At 49.7% G+C, this 23,228-nt stretch overlaps 2 protein-coding genes across 11 annotated transcripts; one reads left to right on the forward strand and one right to left on the reverse strand.

Moving 5' to 3' along the window:
- Nucleotides 1-31: 31 nt before the first annotated feature.
- On the forward strand, nucleotides 32-2,094 carry ap4s1 (adaptor related protein complex 4 subunit sigma 1). 4 transcript variants are annotated; one of them, XM_029493267.1, is made up of 6 exons: nucleotides 32-230; nucleotides 692-848; nucleotides 927-1,013; nucleotides 1,107-1,175; nucleotides 1,315-1,326; nucleotides 1,415-2,094. In XM_029493267.1, the coding sequence occupies exons 2-6, from the start codon at nucleotides 708-710 to the stop codon at nucleotides 1,541-1,543; spliced, it is 438 nt and encodes a 145-aa protein (XP_029349127.1). In that variant the 5' UTR covers nucleotides 32-230; nucleotides 692-707; the 3' UTR covers nucleotides 1,544-2,094. The 4 variants fall into 4 exon arrangements, with proteins under 4 accessions (XP_029349127.1, XP_029349126.1, XP_029349125.1 ...); XM_029493266.1 differs by having other exon boundaries at nucleotides 692-1,013; XM_029493265.1 differs by having other exon boundaries at nucleotides 1,315-2,094.
- hectd1 (HECT domain containing 1) lies at nucleotides 1,978-22,951 on the reverse strand. 7 transcript variants are annotated; one of them, XM_029493263.1, is made up of 44 exons: nucleotides 22,802-22,951; nucleotides 19,199-19,359; nucleotides 18,857-19,006; nucleotides 18,535-18,769; nucleotides 17,938-18,165; nucleotides 17,580-17,861; nucleotides 17,201-17,471; nucleotides 16,791-16,867; nucleotides 16,572-16,670; nucleotides 16,354-16,468; nucleotides 15,913-16,087; nucleotides 15,652-15,790; nucleotides 15,349-15,519; nucleotides 15,036-15,258; nucleotides 14,690-14,953; nucleotides 14,305-14,516; nucleotides 14,068-14,214; nucleotides 13,893-13,987; nucleotides 13,432-13,537; nucleotides 13,213-13,347; nucleotides 12,987-13,126; nucleotides 12,548-12,760; nucleotides 11,754-11,864; nucleotides 11,479-11,645; nucleotides 11,144-11,320; nucleotides 8,533-9,342; nucleotides 7,849-8,070; nucleotides 7,080-7,213; nucleotides 6,817-6,973; nucleotides 6,521-6,591; nucleotides 6,283-6,434; nucleotides 6,125-6,179; nucleotides 5,812-6,040; nucleotides 5,616-5,698; nucleotides 5,380-5,507; nucleotides 5,023-5,224; nucleotides 4,800-4,937; nucleotides 4,231-4,712; nucleotides 3,944-4,102; nucleotides 3,615-3,693; nucleotides 3,299-3,392; nucleotides 3,069-3,219; nucleotides 2,847-2,991; nucleotides 1,978-2,775 (listed from the first exon to the last, which is right to left on the reverse strand). In XM_029493263.1, exons 3-44 carry the CDS (start codon nucleotides 18,994-18,996, stop codon nucleotides 2,638-2,640), a joined length of 7,551 nt encoding a protein of 2,516 aa, XP_029349123.1. In that variant the 5' UTR covers nucleotides 18,997-19,006; nucleotides 19,199-19,359; nucleotides 22,802-22,951; the 3' UTR covers nucleotides 1,978-2,637. The 7 variants fall into 7 exon arrangements, with proteins under 7 accessions (XP_029349123.1, XP_029349122.1, XP_029349121.1 ...); XM_029493262.1 differs by having other exon boundaries at nucleotides 7,086-7,213; nucleotides 8,533-9,492; XM_029493261.1 differs by having other exon boundaries at nucleotides 8,533-9,492.
- Between the last annotated feature and the right edge of the window lie 277 nt (nucleotides 22,952-23,228).

Genomic DNA, 23,228 nt, shown 5'->3' on the forward strand with positions numbered 1-23,228 from the left:
GCACTCGCCACAGTCTAACTGCGCATGCGTGACATATGCTAGCTGCTACGTTAGCTTCCTGTGCAGAAACTTGGAAGCCCCAGTTTGTTTCGTGTTTTTATTTTATTTGTTTAAATTTAACGGGACTCCTGTAAGATTCGAATCTTTCTGAACCGACTCGGTTCGATTTTATTGAGCCGGTTTAAATGAGAGCAAGCTAACAGCCGGTGATGGAGCTCCTTTAGCAGCTGGTGAGTCAATCAGACTTCTGCTGGTCAAAAACCGAAAACTGCAGAAATGTACCTCAATTTGGCACAAAATAATGCTGACTGCAGCTACAATGGAGCGTTAACCTCCATAACACGGGTTCCGACTAACACACAATCCGGAGATTCTAAGAATCTTTAGAAGGAGTTTTCATTGAAACAAAATGTGTTGATGTCCACCTTCAGCAGGAAAATGTAATTTAACATTTCAGAGACAGATTTGTGCAGCACGGCGGAAAGTCTGAGGTAGAAGATGGGTGAATGAGACAGGTTTGTTTTTGTGCCGCATTAATAGGAAACTAACGGTTTTATTTGATTGATTATTCTGCTGATCATTTTTGCTGTAATGATGGACAGGGTGAAGTCTGAAGGTAGACCTCCATCCGGCCTCTGATCCTGAGGAGGAAGTTAAAACTTTGACAGAAAACGCTGCTCTGCTGTTTCAGGCCGCCGTCCGATCGGATGATGATAAAGTTTGTGCTGATGGTGAACCGGCAGGGCCAGACCAGACTGTCCCGGTATTATCAGCCAGTGGAGCTGAGCCGGAGAGCGGCGCTGGAGGCCGACGTGGTCCGCTGCTGTCTGAGCCGCAGGAAAGAGCAGGTACCTGAAGGCCACACGAGCTGCGGCTCCGCTGCGGCTCCGCTGCGGCTCCTCTCACTCCGTCCTCTCTGTCCGCAGTGCTCGTTCGTGGAGTACAGAGACTTTAAACTGGTCTATCGGCAGTACGCCGCTCTGTACATCGTGGTCGGAGTCACAGACGCTGAGGTGAGGTCCAGATGAGAAAAGATGAAACCCTCCCAGAACCTTTGGCAGTTTGTTGGTTAGTTTACGCCGTGTTGTTTCTGCTCTGGTCCGCAGAACGAGCTGTCCATCTACGAGCTGGTCCACAACTTTGTGGAGGTTCTGGATAAATACTTCAGCCGAGTGGTGAGTTCACGGTCCGTTGGTGAGCTGACTCACTCTGGGCATGATCAGTGTCAGCGTGTCCATGTGTGTACTGCCACCACAGACACACACAGACACACACAGATGTTTCTCTGCTGACCAGCTGTTTGTTTCTCCACAGAGTGAACTGGACGTATCCTTTAAACATCCCGCTCAGCTGACAGTGGAAAAAGAGGACAAGTCAGACGTTTGTCGTCGTTGCCTTGACTTTTTGTTAACAGATCATGTTCAACCTGGACAAAGTTCACATCATCCTGGACGAGATGATCCAGAACGGACACATTGTGGAGACCAACAAGACCCGAGTCCTGGCTCCGCTCACCGCCCTCGACAAGATGGCGGACGGCTGAGGTCCCAGGCTGTGGGCTGCCCCAAAGGGATGAGACTGAAGGACTCCACTGATGCTCACTGCAGGGAATCAAACCTGCAACTTTTTTTTTTTAAAGATGAATAAATCAGCTTTAACTTCTGAGTGGGGTTTTTGGAAGCTGCTTCCTCATTTTCATCCGTCAGTCTTGGTCTCAGATGGACTCTCGACCAGTTCAGTCTCCAGAATTAACACCACTGGGCAGATCGCATTGATATCTATCAGAAAATGTCCCTCCTCCTCAGTAAACGTTTTGCTGATGGGTTTCTGGTCTCAGTCTGAAATACAACATGTTTGTTTAGAGGGAAAGGGGAGGGACTGGGGGTGGGGCTACTGGGACCTGCTGATCACATGGTTTTGGTCATTATGATGGCGGTGCGAGCTGGAAGGAAGGTGATGAAACAACTGGACTCCATCTTTACTTCATACTTTGCAAACATTTTAATGATTATTTTTTGGAGCATACACATTTGAAAATATCTGTTTACCTCAAACTGCAACTTGAGTTAAATAAATGTTTATAATATACAAAGAAAATACAAGGAGAGCAGAGCTGCTGTCTTCTCTTTCAGGTGCATCGCACTCCACCAGTGTTTCTGTCTCTATAGCTTCATCGTAAAACAAAACACCTAATGCACTCTGACCTTTGACCTTTACAGTCTGGCCAGAAACAACCCAAAAACTGTCGCACACACACAAATGAAAAGCAATAAAACAAAAGAGGGGGGCATCACTGTGTGAGGGAGGAGGAACTGAAACAGAAGCTACAAGTCAAACCAGCTAAAGTGAGAACAGACGGAGGAGGAGGAAGGCAGGCACACACGCAGGCACACACGCACACACAAGTGAGGATGATGATGCTGCTGCTGCTGCTGATGAAGGTTACAAGTGAAGGAGGGAGGGAAGGATGTAAGGAAGCAGCACAGCTACTTTCATTTCATTCTTCAACACAAATCCTCTTCATCCTCCCCCAGCTGTCAGTCGCCTGCTGGTTCCGATTGGCTGGCTGATCTGTCAGTCACACAGCAGGTGGTGACGGACAGGAGACTAGCATGCTCAGTGCGGCGGTGGCGGTGGTCAGTTCAGGTGGAAGCCTTTCTCCATGGTGGCGGCCAACAGACGCTCTCTCATGATGTCCTCAGAGGAATACTCAGGAAGCTTCAGGTAGTGAACACACGTGTTGACTGACGGGTAACTGGAGTCGGTGGCGTCCACCTGAGGATGAGGACAACACAAACATCACAACACGTTCATCTGAGGAGGAGGGAAGAGCAGGAACAGCTTACCTTCCTGACGATGGTGAGGCGGGGGTGCAGGTTGGCGAGGCCACCGGGGGGAAGCGTGGAGCAGCCGGTGGTAAACTGCAGGAACGCCTTCCGTTCGTCTGACGACATCCCGCACAAAACTCTGACGAACCGCAGGAAGCCCGGACTGAGGGGGAGGGGCGGGGTTATCCACAGGTGAATACTCAGGTAGGTGTGTGTGTGTGTTGGGGGGGAGTCGCCTACCTGTCCCTGGTGTAACCCAGCTTTGGCTCAGTGTAGTTAATGATGTCATCAGCAGTCCAGGAAGGTGATTGGTTCCCACAGAGAATCATCTGAACTTCCTTATGACTGAAAGAGCTCAACTTCTCCATCGGAAAGACCCGATTAAAGCCCTCTGTGGGGGACAGAGGGTCAGGCTGTTTGTGTTGTTGTTCTGTGCGTCTGTTGTGTTACCAGGTGTGGTGAGTGTTTACCTCTGAAGGCCTCCATCTGTTTCTGGATGCCCGTGTGCATACAGAAATCAAACATCAGCTCCACGTACTCCTCAGCGTTCTCCATGGTAAGCATCTGCACGAACACAGACAGACAGAGAGAGAGAGTGAAAGACAGAGACAGACAGACAGGCAGACAGGCAGGCAGAGACACAGACAGAACAACACACAGAGACAGACGGAGAGTTGAACTCAGAATTTTGAGGATCAGTTTCCAGAAGTCTAAAACACAACAGCAGCCAAATCTTCCTAAACTGCACTCCATCTTCTCTGAAGCAGATGAGACGTTTGCTGTCACCTCGTCGTCTCCGTTCGGTTTCAGGTCCACCGCAGTGAATCCGTGAACTTTGGAGGATGGAGAGAACTGGAAGTTTAACCTGCAGGCACACAACAGAGAAGATGAGACAACTTTAGCACCTTTTACCAAGTGTTCAGATACACCCTGAACGTTTCACCAACAGATTGAAATATTGTCATGTTTTTTTCCTACTTTTGTTCTGACCCTTGAACACATCACTCACAGCAGTGCTAACAACATCATTTTTTAGCTCTCAGCCGCCCCAACCGACCCATTTTTGAAGGTTACCATGGTGACCCAGAGGCTGGGGGGTGTGTTGGTGTTTTTACCCGAGGTCCTCAATGCTGAGGGCGGGTCCAGACCCCAGTGGGTTCCTCAGCATCAGGTCCTGCAGCCTGGTGTTCTTATCGTCTTCAGACAAACTCTTACTGGCCAGAATCTGCCTCCTCTTCACCGCCAGGTCTTTGACCTCCTTCAGGAAGCTCGCCCTGCGGGAGACGGGAGGTCACAACATTTGTTTGTCTTTTAATCAGTGAACAGATTTATTCACGATGTTGATAGAAGGGAAGGTTGACAGTAGACGAGTGACGAGTCATCACAGGTGTTGACGTCTCACCTGTGCGGGTTGACCAGCTGGAAGTCGTCCCAGGTCAGGATGCCGTGGTACCAGGCCGGCGGTTTGGGTTTTGGCGGGTCCATGATGAACTCGGACTTGGAATCCTCATCGAAGCTGCCCACGGAGTACGTCTCCTGACTCTCCTCAGTGGACGCCTCTGACTGAACCTCGGACAGCAGCAGGAAGGGCAGGTGGAGGCGTTCGGGGTCGTGGCCCTGCGGCGAGCTGCGGGACTGGTACAGCAGCTTGCTCATGTTGGACTTGATGTCCCCCATGCAGAGCAGCTTGAAGAAGGGCTGGGACACGGGCAGGTCCACCAGACGGTTGTCCTGGATGCACTTGGCCAGGAAGACACCCAGGAAGTAGAAGAGCTTAGTGATCCGCTCCAGCTCCTCGCTGTCCTGTGGGAAGGGAGCCGGGAACAGACCACAGGAACGCTGCACGTAGAAACCGGGAGGCTTCAGACCACCACCCAGGTCCACCTGGAACAGACACAGGACAAGATCAGGACCTGGACCAGTCCACTGAAGAACAGCAGACTTCTGTGACCGTCAGCGTGCGTCTCTCACCTGTCGTGACTCGTCGTCTGGGAAGTCGTCATCACACAGCCAGATGCCCAGAGACGTTCTCTGAAACTCTGCAGCTACTAGAGCATAGAACTCCAGAGTCGGTCCGAGACCCGTTCCCTCCTCCCCCTGGAACTCCACCTGGGCACACATGTACACACATACACATGTCAGCAGTGTAGTCAAACTCTCCATGTGTGCAAGCCGTTCTGTGTCAAGCTCTCACCTCCAGCACAGACTTCCTGTCTGCATGGATCTGCATGACTGACTCCGCCCACTCCATCATGGCGTCTCCTCGGGGGACTTTGACTCTCTCATGTTTGAGTCGACCCACCCTGAACTCCCCGGGGTCATCCCTCCTCACTGTAGTGGATGGCCGAGAGCGCTCCATTGTCGCCTCCCGGCGGTTCTGCAGCCAAACGATCGCCCTGCAGACACACCGTGGTCAGAGGTCAAAGAGCTATGTGCTCAAGGTCAGGTTTTAACCACAACCAGGAGTAAACCTCAAGGATCTGGGTTCTCCTGGTCCGGATTCTCAGCTTCTCAGTAACAGTCTGGAGGCTCCACCCTCCTTCAGACTCACCTGGAGGCTCCGAAGGCAGTACAGGTGAAGTACAGCTGTCGGGTCTCGAAGGGAATGAGGAAAGGACACTTGGAGGTGAGCTGCTCACACCAGTCGGGCAGAGCTCCGCTCGCCAGAGCCAAAGGCTCCTGGGAAATCAGGAGACACGTTAATCAGGCTAGCTGACAACAAGCTGTAGGTTAACCTGCCAGCAGGTCAACTGTAACCGCTGGCGATGTGTTTAAATGGCGACTGACCTCGATCTGCTGCAGGATCTTGGTGGTGATCTTCTTGCTGGTGAACTCCTCTGGAGACGCATTGAACTGCAGCTCGTCCACGTCTGGACAGTTTAAAACAGCAGAAGAGTTTTGGTTCATTTGTACTCTGTCGTCACTGAGGGCTGTAATAAAGTTCATTGAATTGGGTCAGAGGTTGTGATGCGAGTGTTCGTACCCTCCTGCAGTGTGCGTGCGTTAGAGGTGGCGTCGCCTCCGATGATGTAAAGGATGCGGAGCAGCTGCAGGACGTCCTCCACCCCGCACGTGTTCTGGCTGCAGCCCGCCTTCGCCTGTGCTGCCTCCCTGGCCCCGCCCAAGATCTCACTGCTCTGATTTGCCGAGACCAAACTCGGGCTCAGACCACCAGAACGACCGCCAACACTGATACTGTGTTCACAGAAGTCCTGCAGGCGGGCACCAGAGCAGACGTCAGAGGTCAGAACCCATTCAACAAGAGACGACATGATGAGTGTGTGTGTGATTCTCACCATCTTCCCACTCTCCTTCTCTTTGTCAGTGTCCTTCAATTCTCTGTACATTATCCTGTAGAACGCCCAAAAAAAAAAAAAAAAAAAGCCACACATTAAAAACTGAAATGTCTGAGCTACACTTGAACACCTCATGTGCGTGCAGCATCTCTTCTTACGTGTACGTTGGCTCCCATATGCGTCGCAGTTTGTCCGTCTTCACGGCTCCGTTACAGGAGAGCTGCAGCAGCCGCTGGACGTAGAAGAAGATGGTCGACTTGTAGTTGGATAGAGGAAGCTCCACCTCCCGGGTCGTACCAAGCCCTGCCACCTGAAAACACACACAGCTGCTTCATGACATATCTAAGGACAAGGTGATCAGTCCGGTCCGGAGCCAGGTCCCATCTCCTGTCTTACCTTCAGTGTGAGAGCGAGGTGAGGAGACGGCGCGCACTCCACTTCCTCTTGAACCTCCGAACGAGGAGTTCCTGATTGGTTGAAAAGACGAGCAGCATCACGTTTATTTTACTTTAATAAATTCATGTGAAGAATTTAAGATGAAACTTAAAAACACACAAATTAGCCACAAAGAGGAAACTGAAGTCATGACTTATCCTTTTGAGCGAAGTGTAAAAACCAAAAATGTAACTTTTTAAAGCAAATCAAAATGTTTTAATTTTAAAAAGGGAGTTATAAGTTGTGCGTCTGTGCACCTGGTGGAGGGACCTCCAGGTCTGTGGTTTGCTGGACGTTGGTTCTTCCTGGTCTGGGATCAAAAGCTGGAACCAGAGCAGAGAACTGTCTCTTAAGGACGAAGTCGTCGTCCCACGTCCTCCTGCGACCGCCTTTGGTCTCGTACTCTTCCTCCTCCTGCAGAACACCAGCAAAACCTTCATCCTCCTCATCCTCACTTCCTGGAAAACAATCATTTAAAAAGCACAAGAATAAAATAAAAATAATATTGAAGTATCTGTACCAGGACCTCCTCGTACTCCTGGTCCTCCTGATTGTCGTCTTCATTCTCGTCGTCATCGTCGTCGGGCTCTGGGAGGTCCTCCTCGTCGTCCAGCTCAGCCAATAATGTGTTAGCACGACAGCTGTCCAGGAAGTCTTCAGGAGGAGGAACATATCAGGATCAGATCTTTGTCAGAAGTGCTGATAATGAATCAGAACTACACCAAGCTGACAGCAATTCAATCTGCTCTTCGATCAGTTTACAGATTCTTCTGCTGCCAAACCTTCAGAATAATATCTGGCTGATGAGAAAGTTTAAAGGTCCAGACGGTCTACAGGTAGACCTCCAGCTGGTTTCTGATTCTAAATCAAGTCCAAGTTCTGAATTACTCATCCAGCGAAAGTCTCAAAGGGAGACTCCAGCTGTCATGGATGCCACAACAAATAAGTCACCACCCTCAAGCACACCCACCCACCCATTATCCAATCAAAGATGTCGTCTTCTCCCAACATTTAAAAAAGGTAAAATAAAGGCCATTAAAATAAAATTAAAAAACAGAGCTCTGAACTGAGAATGATCATGAACAGATTTAAATAAAAGACGATTATAGTCGATTCGTGTTAATTATTTAACTTGTGTGAGGAGTTAGCAGGTTAGCTGAAGCTGACTGTGTGTGTGTGTGTGTGTGTGTGTTGCTCCTCAGAGACTTTAGGCTAGAGTCCAATCTGGATGGGAGAGGGGGCACGTTGTGGGTTAAGGTGTGTGTTAGTGTATCTGTGTTATCACCAACCATAGAGAGAGAACTCAGCCTCCTGGCCGGTGTCACTCTCGCTGGACGTGGATGTCAGGCTGGTTGTCAGGGTGTTGCTTAGCAATTGGCCCACCGACAAGCCCGTGGTGGCCGTGGCTACATTATTGCTGCTGGTTACTATGGAGGTTGACATGGTAACGGTGGAGGTGGTGCCAGTGGTGGTGAGGTTAGGAAAGCTCTGAGCACCCATGAGAGGAGAAGCTGCAAACAAAAACACAAACAAACAAACAAACGGTGGTTAGTCAGTCACAAACCAAAGAGACAAAGCAGCAGGTAAAGCTTGTTAGGGCGCAGACCAGGGCTCCACCCTGGATCTGGTCTCAAGTCCACCTCATGTCTTCGAAGTGTCTGATTTATTTATTTATTTTTAGATGTTTAAAAATGAAAAAAGCCGTCGATAAAGATCCAGGTCGACAATCTGGATCAGCCACTAAACAGGTCTAAGTCAGCCTGGGTGGTTCAGAGGTAACAGCCCAGCTCTGTCCGGATCAGTGCCTCTTCACTGAACCAGGAAGTTAGTCCAGACTACGTTCACCAACACTCACTGGTCTAAAAGTCTCGTAGAGTTCAGGTCTTAAATGGGTTTAAGAGCTGCATTCAGAGGTGGTATTACTGTAGTATTATTGTTGTATTGCAGTGCTACAGCAATGATGCAGGACTCACTTGCAGTACTCATGACATTGCGGCCGAGTGTGTTGGTGTTGTTGTCACTGCTGCTGCGGCTCAGGTTCATGTTGTTGGTAGCGTTGGTGCGCGACATGTTGGGTGCGCGGCGAACGAAGGACTCCATGAGGCTGGCTTCACGAGACGACAGGTTGGGAACGCTGGCGCTGGAACTCATGGGAGCGCCAGCAGCCAGTAGTGAGCTGACAGATAGTCGGGCGTTGGCTGCCGAGCACAGAGGCCGCTGGGAAGGCGTGTCTTTGCTGGATGACTCTGAGACGGAGCTAACGTCAGGGGAGCTTACGCTCACCAGCCCCATTGAGATGGCCGTTGCCGGATCAGTGGTCACCGTGGAGTCTTTATTTCTGGAGTCATCATCCGGGATGGGCACATCAGCAGTGAGTGTGCCGGAGCTGGACACCGAGCCTGACACACCTTCTGCTGCTGATAACACGACAACGGGCTCCTGTTGTTGTCCATCGGAGCTGACCCCGCCTCCTGTTACCCCTCCCATCCCGGAGCCCTGGTCGAGCAGCAGCCCCTCAGCACGCCGCTCCAGCCGCAGACCGCCCGCTCCCGTCAGACCAGCGGAGGAGCTCAGGCTGATGTCCGACGAAGAGGCGACGCTGCAGACAGAGCTGCTGCTGCCCTTCCTGCTGGAGGAGCTGGCCCCGCCCAGCGAAGTGGCCCCGCCCTTGTCAGGACAGTTATTTTTCACCAGGCTGCTCCACGACTGCTGCTGCGAGGAGGAGGAGGTGGTCATGGTGGCTGCTGGCGTCGCAGATGGTCCCACCGTGGAGGAGGCGGGGCCTGAAACAGTGGATGAGACAGGTTTGGGTGACGGCGCTGTGGCAGCCGACTCAGGGTCGTACCCTGGAGCAAGCTTGAGGTCAAACTTCCCTTCAGCGCCCATACGGTAAGAGTTAGAGCCGCCAGCATCCCAGGTTACATCAATCCAGCCTGGATGGACAGAGAGATAGGAGGGAGACGGACGGATGGATGTCAGAGACCCGGCAGAGAGAGAGAGAGAGAGAGAGAGAGAGAGAGAGAGAGAGTGAGAGAGAGAGAGAACAGAGAGAGAGAGAGAGAGAGAGGACAGAGAGAGAGAGAGAGAGAGGACAGAGAGAGAGAGAGAGAGAGGACAGAGAGAGAGAGAGAGGACAGAGAGAGAGAGAGAGGACAGAGAGAGAGGGACAGAGTGAGAGAGAGGACAGAGAGAGAGAACCAGCTTACAGTCATAGCAGCTCTACACTGGACCAGGTGTGAAATTTATATAAGTTTTTCAAATTTGTCACAAACTTAAAAAGTCAACTATAAATTCTTTGATATGTGAATGTGTGAAACAAGAACTAACTACAAACACAATGAATGTTTCCTCTCGTGTTTGGGTCGTTCTAGAGCTGATCTGAAGTTTCTATCTTTATCTGATCAGGAGTTCTGCTCATTAATGTTGAAAAATCAGCTCAAAATATCTGATTGTCTTTATTCTGTCAACACAATAAACTCAAACATACAGGACTGATCCAGAGACTGAAGGAGATGCTCTGACTGGCTGTGACATCACCAACCAGAGCCAACAGGAGCGTCCGATATAGAGACGTAACTCTAGACTATCAAAGATGGAGGATTAGAATGGACGGATAAACACACAGAAGGAGTCAGAGTGTCAGACTGATCCAGAGCTGATCAGCTGATTCTGTTTAAGGAGGAAAGAGGAAGAACCATCAGAGAGCAGCTGATGGAGGAGACTCTTTCTATGGGCTGAAGATGGTTAAGTTATCAGGCCCCACTGCAATAATCACAAACACAAAGCAACACGACTGCTGTGTGTTTTTATTTGGTGTTTATTCTAATGTAAATATGTATGAAGTGAAAGTTTTTTGTGACAGAAAGTTCATTGACTTTAAAGAGCAACTTATCTAAACTCCACTTTTGGTCCAGGTGGAGCAATGAGAGAGAAACATATGTACAGTCACAGAAAACAGCAAATCAAAGCAAAAGTAGAAATTATATCTGGCAAAACGAAAAGAGTCGAAGCCACAGAGAAAAGAAGTTAAACTGAGGATCCACAGCACCACTCACTAACAGCAATCATCAACAGAGATGCTGGGGGGGCGGGGCAAAGCTGACACAACATCATCTGACAAAAACGAAAAAACCTCAAACAAAACAGAGCAGGGGTTCACTTTCTTTCTGGCTGTCCAGATGACCCTCTGGGATTCTGGCATCATAACCATGACAACAGACATCAGTTTTTGGTCAGGGAGCATTTTGAGGTCCGACTATCATCAGCACAGAATCAAAGCAGCGCCTAAACCTAACATGAATGCTGTCGTAGTAACCATGGTGATTGGAACGGCTCTGGATAAACAGCATTGTCGAGCTCAGAAACCATCGACCTGCTTGACCTCGGCTCAGTTACTCTGTTGCCGTGGCAGCAAAATCTAAATTTCCTCTTTCGTCATAAAAACATGACGCAGGTCGACAGAGACAGGAAGCTGTGGGTGAGAAAAGGCATCAGACATCGGACAGCGGCTACGTCACACATCCATGGACCTGCAAGACCAAAGTCAGTCAGGTTCAGGTTTCTCCGGACCGGTCTCGGTCTTACCGTTGTGAGCCTCTCCGGTGATGGTACCCTCTCCGGCTGGGTTTCCATCCTGATCTCGCCACTTCCAGTCGATTCCGCGGACAACGCGTGCCCCAGGAACAATGTACTTCATCACCTGGGAGCGAAACAGCCGGCGCTGGCGGCGCAGGTTCGCCTCTGCTTCCTTCACAGCTTTACCTAGGAGAGAACAACGAGCACATCAGTCTTAGTCAGATGAGTCAGATATTAAACGACAAAGCTGGCGGTTGGAGTGAGGATGAAGGCTTCGTAACATGAAAACAGTTTGTCAAACTGAGTAAATGTTTCCAACTCTGAAGGCAGCGGTGGGTCTGTACCGAGCTGGTCCTCGCAGACGGCTGTGACGGTGCCGTACAACTCCAGTCCAGACAACGACAGGTAGTGTGTCTGCCCGCTGGCGTTCTTTCCCATCTGCTTGATCCTGATGTGTCTCCAGCCCTGCTTCTCCTCCTTGGATGGGTCCAGAGGCCACGTGGCTGTCGACCTGTGGAACATGAACAGTTGAGTGGTGTGATGCCTTCAAGTCAATGCCCATCTCCTGTAAATATGAGCTCTCAGGCTTGCTCAAGTCAGAATAGGAATAGAGTTGTACCCCGGTTCGTTGAGGCTGCAGTCGTCCACATGAGTGTAGAGGGTCGTCCAGTTCTGGCCGTCCTTCGACACCTGGAACACCCAGTTCCTCAGTGCAGAGCGGCCATAACCCCTGAAGGAGGAAGAAGATGGAAAACAGTGGATGGAAACAGAATCAGGTTATACACTGGGTTCCAAATGATCATGCAAATAGGATTTCTATTCAATAAACATTTGAAATTTAGTTTTGCAGTTGTTCTGCTGCTGTTGTCTGAAAGGCTTGGTAATGAGTTTGCCAGTTGAGCCAAATCAAAGGGAAACTACATAGGGAGGTTGTTCCACATTATTAAGCAAGTAACAGGTTGCAATAAATATGGGTAAAAGAAAGATCCTTCTGCAGATGAAAAGCAGTACCTTGCAAAAGATATAAAAACACCAGACATTTCACCAAAAACTAGGAGCTCATCATACTGTGAAAAGATCTGTGTGATTCAGAGTGCAGATGGGTTTGTTCAGATACAGGTAGATTAAGGAAAGTTTCTGTAAGAGAGCAGCTGTGAAAAATCCACTGGAATTAAAAAAAACAGGTATTGGAAGCTTCCGGTAGCTCTGGAGTCCTCTGGAGACTGTTGACGAATGAAAGATCCTACTGACTGCCAATTATGCAGTCTATTTAAGATAAGATGGACAAAAACAGTAAATGGCCAATAATTTGGAACAAAAGGTATTCAGAATTTTCACAATGTTGCTGATGTTGAAGGGCAGGTGGATTCATTTAATTCCCCAGCACGTCTCAGGGTGTATGTTTTTTTTTACCTAGCGTGTCTTAGGGTGTACGCAGAAGGAATGACCCAGAGGCCAAGGTCAACAGCAAACCAGGCGTTCTTGTCATCGTTGGTGTGGCAGTTGAGGGCGGAGCTATCCCTGCTCAAGATATCCTCCAACCGGCCATAGGGGAGGTTACGGCCCTCTGATGATGTCACCACCACCAGGCCGTAGGCAGCAGGGTTTACCCACTCGTAAGCCGTCCTGACCAGAGAGGAAATAAGTTGATTACTATGGCACTGATGACGTTACCTGAGGAACAAGGTGGGATTTCAACCCGTCCTTCACCTTCAGTATTACTGAACAGTTAAAGGTTCATTCATGACAATGACAAATGAAAAAAATGAATGCTGGCTGAATTTGTTAAAGACTCCCTGTCAGAGTTCACTTTAAATGAACATCTGAACGCAGCGTTGGTCACTGATCATACTTGGCATTGGTTCCGACCCAGTAGATGATGCCGTTTTCGTCAAAGTCGTGCTGGTGTCTGAAGGTGAAGGTCTGTCCCTCCCTCAGCTTCCTCACAAAGACGAAGGACGAGCGCTCAAAGTCATACCACTGCTTCGCCACCTGGACGACCAACGGGAAGAAATTAATAAGCGGCTGTGTAGTTTGCACCGCTTTTGTTTGTACTGTTGTGTTGAGTGCACGCGCACCATCTTCAGCAGGTACTGCTCCAGGGACTCCACAGTGGCCAGAGGCTCCATCTTTAGCATACGACCCGTCCGGTCAATCAGCGCCGTCTCACCCGGTGCCCGCTCCAGACGGAAACGCAACCTCCTCGTCAAGATCTGATCAACACAGACACACAACAGTTTGACAGTCTGAGGTTGACAGGTTGAGCACAGCCAGATCCAGATGTGACTGTGACTCACCTGGAGGTTGTAGGAGGAGCCTGGAGTGTCATACAGGTGCAGAGGTAGACGTTCAATGGACTCCAGGACAGCTATCAGTTTACGGATTAAGGCAACAGCAGGTCGGCTGCACACACACACACACACACACACACACACACACACACGCGCACACACACGCGCACACACACGCGCACACACACGCGCACACACACGCGCACACACACAGTTAGACCAGATTTGACCTGGTCCCAAATGAGACTCTTAATGATCCAACTCGTGTGTGAGCAGGCTGAATAATTACTGACGTGATCAATTGTAACCGATCTGCTGATTTATTGTTTAGTTTGGAAAATGTAAAAATGTTGAAACAGCTCACTTTGTGGTCAGTGTGAAAGGAAACATTTACAATCAAACGCTGATTAGTTTCTGTTAATTAACCACTTTACACACACCGACTGTGTTGTGCGTTTGTGTTTCACCTCTCATCATCTTCATTCTCGCTGAAAGCTGCCTTAAAGACGTTGATCCTCTCCATTAAAGGTTTACAGTCGTGCTTCAGGTCCAGCTCCACACTCTGCTCACACAAACACACAACATGATGTCACAACAACACACAATAGTGGGTGAAGTGTAGCGAGGTGGTTTGGGACTCACATTGTTGAGGACAGTGAACAGAGCTTGGACCAGACCGCTGCTGCACATCTCATATGGTGAGATGGTGTTCTCGTCCTTCAGGACCACGATCAGGTTCTCCAGAGCCGTCTTCATCAGGTCCCTCCACGTGTTCTCACCCTCCACACACTGACAACACAAAAAGCCACAACATGGGCTCACAATGTGTGCACAGCTGCCAGGGTGACTCCAGCTGTGTATTGTGTGTTTGTTGTGTACCTGTCTGTTGGTGTGCAGCTCCCAGGCTGACTCCAGCTGTGTGGAGATGTTCCTCAGGGTGACCACCACTCCTCTGGGCATGCTCTCTACAGCTTTGAAGTGGTCGTCGTACAGCTCCCTCGCCATGCTCTTCACCTTCTGCTTCGTCTTCTCTAGCTTCGACTTCAGCTTCCTGCCTCGCTTCCCTGTCCAGCCTGTCACAAACTCTGAGCCTGCGCATGCACAGACACAAACAGGTCCCTGCATAAAAGGCCTGTTGGCGTCTGGTGTTCTTTCAAGGTAAAGGCTTGATGAGGAACTCAAACAGTCAACTTCTGTGCCCTTCTGAACTTCCCAGTATGGATGGCATAACTGACAGAAAATTACATCAGCAACGCTGACTCACCCAGCGATGTCTCAGCGGTGAAGGAGTGTTTGGTTCCTCTGTTGGACTCAAAAACAAAGCCCGGCAGGTCCTCCTTTAGGATGGTGGCCTGCTGGCCGTCTGAGTTGTGGATGGCAATTTCGCCTTCCTTCAGGCAGGTCAGAGACCAGTTTCCCACTGTCAGCTTGGTGGGACCGACACTGGACAGGATGGGCTGACTGGCTGTGACTGGTTTCACCTGACTCCTCGCTCGCTGCAGCTTCTCCAGGAACTCACTGCGAGACTCTGGGGAGAGGGGCAGGAAATCAGTCAGAACTACAGAGAAACTCAGACTTTGGTCAGTGCGTTACGGGTGTGGGGCTTGTACCGGAGCTGTCTGACCCCCCCTCTGGACTCCCGCTGGAGTACATGGTGGCCAGTTTCCCGTCCAAGATGAATCTGAACCAGCCATTGGAGCCGTTGGAGAGCTCGAGGGCGGCGGCATCCGACCAGATGTAGAGACAGTCCCTCCCTCTGATGATGGACCAGTCCCTCCAATGGTATGGCTTCCCCTGGTGGATCTCCCTCGCATCTTCCTGTACCTCCTCTTCCTGCAGGAGACATGTGACTCAGCTGTTATGTTAAAAGGTTCAATAGTATGAAATGTAAGTGCATGTCGCTTTAAGTGGCGCACACACGACCTTCTCAGGCTTTGTCTCATCCTCATTCTCGTCGTCAGACGCCGGTCCAGCCAGAGTGGACACTTTGTTGATGACTCCCAGTCGTGCCAGCTGGTCGAGGAAAACGTCTCCACCTTTATCCACCAGGTCTCTGATGATTTGCAGAGCCAGTAGGTGACCGTCGTCGTCATCCTGACACACACAAACAGATGTAAATCTGATGTGTCCCATTTTTGTCTCAGTTATAAGCGTGACAGTCAGATGGCACAAGTCACTCGGCCCAGTGCACACTCTGTGTGTGTGTGTGTGTGTGTGTGTGTATACCTCCTGGTCCAGGACAGTGGCAGTAATCTCCACCAGTACAGTGGGCAGGTTGTGTCCCGTCTCACTGTCACACACCTCCTTCAGCAGCACCTCACTGCTGTAGTGAACCATCTTCCTGATCAGAGCCAGACTGGCTTTCCTGGGGGAGAGGAGAGAGGGAAAAAAAAAAAAAACCTCCATCACCACACACACCTCTGTTGATTACATTTAAAGAACAAATGTGTATTTTCATGACTTGTCTGATCTGATGGATGGACGTACCTAATTGAAGGCAGCATGGTTTGCTGGAAGGTTTGTGCAAAAACAGGCAGCAGTCTCCTCAGGTAGATGGGAGCCATCTCTGGGTCTCCTTTGGGCTCGCTGCCCTCCTCCTCCTCCTTATTCACATCTTTCCTCTTCTTGTCGTCACCTTTGTTCACCGGACACATCCAGTCTCCTGGGACATAAATAGATCACCGTCACTGATAGCAGACCACTGTCTGCCTCTCTGATCCACCAGGACTGACTGGATCCTCCGGCTGATCCAGACTGGCTCCAGTCACCATTCACATATTCAGTACTGATTCTAAACACCAAAGATTGTCTCGCCTTAGGAGACAAACTGAGGAGCAGTGATAACTGTAGCGGTAACAGTGGTAGTTGACGTTCTGGTATGATTAGAACCAACAGTGGCATTAGCATTAGCTCTGTGTGTTCACCCACCAGGTGACTGCAGGATGGCCACCACCTCACTGTGTCCTCTCTCCCTGGCCTTGTCCAGAGGAGTCTTTCCATCTTCGTCCCTCAGGTCAGGGTTGGCTCCATGACGCAGTAAAGTCTGAACACAGACAGACACACAAACATGACCAAGACTGACACGCAGCCCATCAGATGTTGGCTCCTCTGCTGTGTTTAAACTGTTCACTCTGTGTGTGCGTTACCTTGGCAACTTGTGGGCGTCCGAAACAGGCGGCGTAGTGTAGTGAGGATGACCTCTGACCTCTATTGACATCTGCACCCCTCTCACACAGAAATTCCACCTGTAACAGGAAAAAAAAAAAAAAAAAGGAGACTGATTTCTCCTCCTGGTACCATCAACGCCTCAAACTAATTAATCAGGACATTTTGGTTTTGGAATAAAGTGCATTCATATCTCTTACCATTTCCTGTGTGCCAAAAGCTGAAGCCCAGTTTAGCAGCGTCTGTCCAACATCATCCATAAAGTTCACCTCAAAAGCTGCAGCAGAGACAATCAGTCATTAAAAGATGAAACCTCTGAAGAGGACAACTATGAAGGAAATCCAGACAGAAGTGAAGCTTGTGATCTAAATCAGGACCAGAACACCATGACCAAGATTAAACCTGAATTACGACAACTGGACCATATAAAAAAAAAAAAAAGAGGAAATATGTGGAAATCAGAAAATATGACACATGTACAGAATCTCAGAAACACCTGAAGCATTTATTCATCACAGAAAAAAAATTATGTGTATGCCCTTCCTGCCTCGGCGGGATTGAATGAATGAAATGAGGGTTCCACCGTTTGTTTACATCCCCCCGTTCTTACCGCCAGTGTCGATGGCATCGATCAGAGCGTCTGTGTCTTTGCTGCGGATACAGTCGATGAGCTGTCGGTGCGATCGCTCCCCAGAGCTGTCCAGGCGCCGCAGGCCAGGAATCCGACTGGTTGACCCCGCTGTGGACTTGGGCAGCGCCTTCCGTCCCTCAAACAGCAGCACCAGCAGGAGGTCCACCAGCCGCATGGTGTCCAGCACACAGCGCTCGTCTCCCCCGAGAGCAGACTCCATCGAGTCAGGCAGCGCTGAACGTAACAGGTCCTGTGGTGGGGAGGGTGGAGGGCCACAACAAAGTGTTTCTGTGAACTCTCTGAAATAAACAAATAACTTCCCAGTTGTCGTGGTGGCATTTATGATGCATCCACCTACATGTGTGACGAGTGGCGAGCCCCTGCACAGCGTGGACAGCAGGCTCACGATGGTTGACACCTGGTTACTCAGTTTGGAGTCATTAGCTGAAGGGGCGGCGCCCGTCGAAGTCCGGCCTGGTTTACAGGAAGAGGCGGGACCCGACACGGTGCCGCCTGCGGCTGCCATGCGGGACAGCAGTTCCTCTGTCAAACCATGTTTAGCTAAAGGGGCGGGGTCCACGCCACGGCGAGTGAACCTGTCAGCCAAAGAGGCGAAGCAGCGCAGGGCGCCATCTGACACCTGGAGGAGCAGAAGTCGGTGGGGTTAGAGAGGGAACAGAAACCGCTTCGTTTAACAAGCAGACGACTGTTGTTACCTGGTGGTCTTCGTGTTTAAGGAGGCTGGACAGAGACTCGACACAGGTCTCCAGGGACGAGTCCTGGGGCTCCATCTTGCTGCAGAGTCGTGACACAACAGCCATGGCTGAGTGCAGAGTGTCTTTGTGGACCAGGTGGCCACTGTCTCTGATGAAGCTCAGCACGCAGTTCAAACCGCCAGCCTCAAACACGGCTCCGGACTCCCTGGTACAGATCAGCTCCAGCACCTAGAGACACAGAAGTAACCCAGAACACGTTCACTGATCTGAGAGTTTCAGGAAAACCAGGTTGTCCTGCTGTGGGAGGCGAGCTTCACATTTCTGCAGGACTGAACCTGATCCTCGATCAGAACTGATCTCAAGTGTCCATGTTGGACTTCTGGTCCTCCAGGTTATTTCTGTTCAGCAGGAGCTCAGCTTTGATTGGACAATTCTAACTCTGCTCTTCTTACTCTGTTACTGCCCCAAGATCCTGATCAACACCCGCTGAGGGGTTCAAATCTCCGACGAGGTAGAATTAAAGCTGACATCACATAAACAGACGATCAGCCAGACATTAGCTGTTAGTGTGCAGTTGCGTTCATCTTTGACACTCACCTTGACGCACTGCTCAGCCAGGTCCCTGCTGGTCCGGTTGTTGAGCTCAACCACTACTAGCCGGTTACATAACGCTTTGATGGCCCCATCCACTCCCACAATCCTGCGGGTGCACTCCGCCGACACGTCCAGGTAGTAGGTGATGGCTCGGGCCGTCACCTCCAGCACATTGTCTGGAGCGCTCTCGTCCAGGAAGATCTTACAGAGTGCCGGAAGGAACGTGCGAGGAGGACAGCTAGACAGAAGGGAGAGATGATGAGCGAAGAGGTCCACAACCTCTGAACCCCAGACCAGTACTAAGAAAGAGAAGATTCAAACTCACGTTTCAAAGCAGCGGTCGACGTTGTCCGACATGAGCAGCAGCATGCAGAGCTGCTCCAGAGCGATGAGCTGCATGTCCCGCTCATCACCCTGACCCATCTGCAGCCACTCCAACAGGGTGTCCGGGTCCACGTCCGCCATGATGGCTAGCCTCGAGGGACAAAAGACAAGAGAGCGACACATGACATGAGGTAAGTGAAGCATAGAGAATCTAAAACAGATCCTGGACTTGTTTGAGACTGAGATTAGCTCAGGCCTGGACCCGTCTTCATTCAGTGCCATTGTGTCTGTGTCTTTGTGTTCTTCTTCCTAGCGTACACGCTCACACACTCACTCACTCTACCTGGCTCCCTGATGGCTGCCCGGTCTGGCTCAGCGCCCAATCACTGCTCACAGTCCTGTTGCTGTTTGGGACTCATCCAACCAACTGGACGGAGGGAGAGACGAAACACAGACGGGGTTACTCACTCTTACAGGGGATTCTGGGACATGTAGTCTCTCCACCTGATAACAAAACCCCCCCCAAAGAGAGAGAGAGAGAGAGAGAGAGAGAGAAAGGGGGGGGGTAACAGATGTGTTAACTATCAAGTGGAAACAAAAAGAAAAATATACTCTCAGATGCGTCACAATTCTCTTGTGAAATATTATTTCTCAATGCTTCATTCTCAATTAAGGATAATTTAAACTATCAGCTATATTTAAAAAAAGAAAAAAAAGGCAAATGGTAACAGAAAAAAATAAATCAAGAATGAAACTTAAAAACAAAAAATAAATGTATTTTATTTTATTTCAAAGAAGGGACAGGGCACATTGATGAACATTTATATGTAAACATGATGGTTTCCGTCCATAGTCTGTTGGCAGGTCGGTGCAGCAGCTCAAAAATACATTAAATACGTAGAAAATTCATGCATCAATAATAATTCTATCATCGAATTGGGGCTCTCTGAATGGTGAAGTAACAACAGAGTCCACCCCTAATTTCAATTGGTGAGTTCTTCATTGCGCGGATTGTGCTCATTCATCACAGGGCAGAGGAGCATTCTCAGATGATCTGAAGTTAAACGTTTATTTCTGGCACGAGATAATTTCTGGATGATTTACACACAGCGAGGAGGCAGGAGATAATATCTGGGGAAGGGGTTGATTGCTGGATGACTTCAGTTGATTTGTGTGGGGCAGTGGCAGTAGTTTCAGGGTAGAGGGTAACTCCTAGCTCGGTTTCTTTTCCTCTGACAGCAGCCATGTGAAGCAGCTGCGGACGAAACACTGGCACTCTGACACAGTCCAGACAGAATGGGTTAGGGTTACTTCCAACTGTGTTGGAAATAATCCAGTAAATTCAGAATAAAACCAATTTTTTTCTTTGTTTGGGAAACTTCAGATAAATGAACTTTTCCTTCTTGAGGAATCGACCAGAACGTTCACTGATCTGACAGATGAAGGTCCGGCGTCTCTGGATCGCAGCAGCTGCTGTGTCCAGTTGTGTAGCACTGCAGCTAGGCATGCTGGGAGTCTGCTGCGTCCAGGCTAAATTGATTAGAACCTAATTTGAAGCCTGTCTGTCTGTTCAGATATAAACAGGCTTCACTGAGACAGATCCTCTTAACAGATTAATCACCACAAGATGCCAGAGAGCGTCCTGCTGCACCCCCCCCTCCCCCACCTCGAGGCTGACCGCAGCAGGACTGGGTGACACCAGCAAGTCAGCATTTAGTTTTCACCCCTTTAACCCCCCCCCCCATGGTGTTCTGTGTCCACTCTCTAAGTCCAGATTGAGGTCAGCCATCAGCAACACCCATGACCCACACACAAAAACAACACACACTTTGTCAGGACTCTGCCTTTTACATTCTGTTCAGCTCAGGAGTTTTTTTTTTTTCCTTAATAACAGCAGCAGCAGTTGGATAACAGAGTGACTCAATCCTGCGGAAACACAATCCAGACCGAGGAAAACTAGGTCCAGTTCATGTGCAGGACCAGAGTCCATTCCTGGGATCAGACCATGGGATTAGCTTCAACACTCAAACCTGTTAAGGCTAGCGACCTGAACCTTCAGTTGGTCCGATTGACATGGACCACTTCAACTCCATTTGATTATCAGACAAATCAATGAACCCAATTTTAAACCTTTCATCGCTGCTGAAAACTACACACAAGACATTTAACATTTTCTAACATCTTGCACACAAAGGCAATTAAACAAGAAAAGTTTGTTTGGGGCAGTGGCGAACTCCTGGGTTAGTCATTTGGATTTTGGTGAAAAATGTTCAGTGGGGATGCTTAAAGTTGAAAACATCTTGAGAAGGACGATCTTTGATCAAACCACCCTCAACCCCACTTTCTGTCGACCGATTGTCTGTTCTTTGACCGAGTCACTATCAGGAGGAAAATTACCAGTTTGTTCGTTGAGCAGGAAACAAACTGAGCTACAGATTTACACGTAGCTTTTCATACCGAACGTGTGATCCAGATTAGAATCCTTTAGCTCCTGCTGCTCTGTGGGGCAGCTCACTAACTTCCTGTTTGATCAGTTCAACAATCAAACGGCCTGTGGTGTCTCAGGAGCAGGAAGCAGCTTGTTTCAGGCTCTTTGTCAAAATTTTCCCAATCAATTGTTTGACTGATTGCTGCAGCTGATTGGAAAATAAACCTTCTGATAAATGTCTGGAATAAACTGATGGTAAATAAAAACAAGGCTACCTGGAAGTAAAACACAGTGAGAGCTGATAAATCTAACTCAAGTTTCTCCTTCACCGTCACATGACTGAGCTCTAAATTCACCCACAGACATTTCTGTTTCCAACAGGAAAACATTAGTGCCCCTTTCCACTGACTACATTACCCAGAGTGCACCACGTGACTCACGTGCTCAGCCCTCACATAACAAATCTGTTAATCCACCGAGTTTATTGGCAGTGAATTAAATGGAGCTGCTTCACTTTCTCCCTATACTGAAATATTCTAACTATTCTTTTAGGTCTCTGTTGACGCCCCCTGTGTGTGTCTGTTGTGTGTCTGTGTTCAGAGGATCATGGAGACACTTTGTCATTAAGTCCAGAGTCCTGGTGGATCTGGAAAGACTCCAGTGCAGATCAGTTCCATTCCTCTGCGTCGTTCTTTGTATTAAAAGTTCATCATTTAGCAAGCAGCTCTTTGGTTGGATAAATACGATTTTAATGTGTTTTCCCTGCAGACTGTTCGGGCTGATGAAGACAGTGAGCTGTGGCAGAAAGCTCCAGAACAGTTCGTCTGAACCGACATGTGTGGACAAACATCCTTTGTTTGTGACCCAAAACTTACTGAACATGAGAAACTCGGACCCACACCATGACGGAGCTGCCGGACTTCCTCACCTGACCGTTGAATGTCTCTTCGGGTCTCACAGCAGATCCGGTCGGCTGCTGCGGACGTTCAGCCCCGCAGGGAGCCCGGACCAGCCCGGACCACGGGGCTCCACGGCCCCGAGCGTTAGCCGTTAGCTGGCCGACAACTGCGCTGCTGTCAGGCCGTGAAAACAGGGTGAGGCCGCCGGCCTTCCCCCCAACATGTAACGGAGAACCGGGCAGCCTTTTCTGAACTTCTGGTTTGTCCTTCAGCGGAGAAATGAGAAGTCCCGCAGAGCGGACTCCGGTTAGCCGGTTAGCACCACGCTAGCGCCCCCCGACGCGAGCTAAAATTATATTTTTTCCCTAAAACATCAGCTCCAGCCGGGCTTAGACACTCACCGCCCGATGTTTTGACCCTAAAATGGGCCGGTTAGCACGGTTTGTGTTTTTTAAATGTTCCGTTAATATAATTTCATCAGATAACTCCATCCGCGGCCTCGGACTCCTAACTCAGGCCGCGGAGCTCGAGTTCCGGGAGAGCCGAGAGGCCGCAGCACAGCCGCGGACACGCAGCGCAGGAGGCGCCGGCCGCGGCTCCGGGTTTTAGAATCACTCACCGTCTTTTCTTCTCGGTTCGGAGTCGGCCGGCGGCGGCGATCTGCTGGGTCGGTCTGGAGCCGGTGTCGGGGCTTAAATTAAGGCGTTTCCATGCCTCCTCGGCGGGTCTGGAGGTCGGAGCGGCCGGCGAGGAGGCGAACTGCGGGGCGGACTGAAATGGAGAGCCGAGTCTACCGGGCTGCCGCCTTCAGGGACTGAAGCCCGGCTCGGAAAGAAGAAACACCACACAGTCCGAAGGCCACGGAAAGATTTAAAAAAAAAACGAAAACATCCAATTTCTGCTGATCGAGTCCGAATAAAGACAAAGATCTGCTTTGAAAACTACAGCCCATTCATTCGTCAACACTCATTAAATACATATATTTATAACGAGAGGTTGAAGGGACGTTAAACCATTATATCTGATTTATAATGTTCATTCTCTAA

The sequence above is a fragment of the Echeneis naucrates genome, chromosome 22, assembly GCF_900963305.1.
Source record: "Echeneis naucrates chromosome 22, fEcheNa1.1, whole genome shotgun sequence".
NCBI lineage: Eukaryota > Metazoa > Chordata > Actinopteri > Carangiformes > Echeneidae > Echeneis > Echeneis naucrates.

Excerpts from the sequence above, each read along its gene's own strand:
- ap4s1 (XM_029493264.1), top strand. The coding sequence starts at position 708 with ATGATGATAAAGTTTGTGCTGATGGTGAACCGGCAGGGCCAGACCAGA. Across the intron at positions 1,014-1,106 it reads TCGGAGTCACAGACGCTGAG|AACGAGCTGTCCATCTACGA; the intron begins GTGAGGTCCAGA and ends TCTGGTCCGCAG. Across the intron at positions 1,176-1,314 it reads ATAAATACTTCAGCCGAGTG|AGTGAACTGGACGTATCCTT; the intron begins GTGAGTTCACGG and ends GTTTCTCCACAG.
- hectd1 (XM_029493260.1), bottom strand. The coding sequence starts at position 18,996 with ATGGCGGACGTGGACCCGGACACCCTGTTGGAGTGGCTGCAGATGGGT. Across the intron at positions 16,469-16,571 it reads GACGCCCACAAGTTGCCAAG|ACTTTACTGCGTCATGGAGC; the intron begins GTAACGCACACA and ends GTCTGTGTTCAG. Across the intron at positions 4,713-4,799 it reads CAGACGACGAGTCACGACAG|GTGGACCTGGGTGGTGGTCT; the intron begins GTGAGAGACGCA and ends TGTCTGTTCCAG.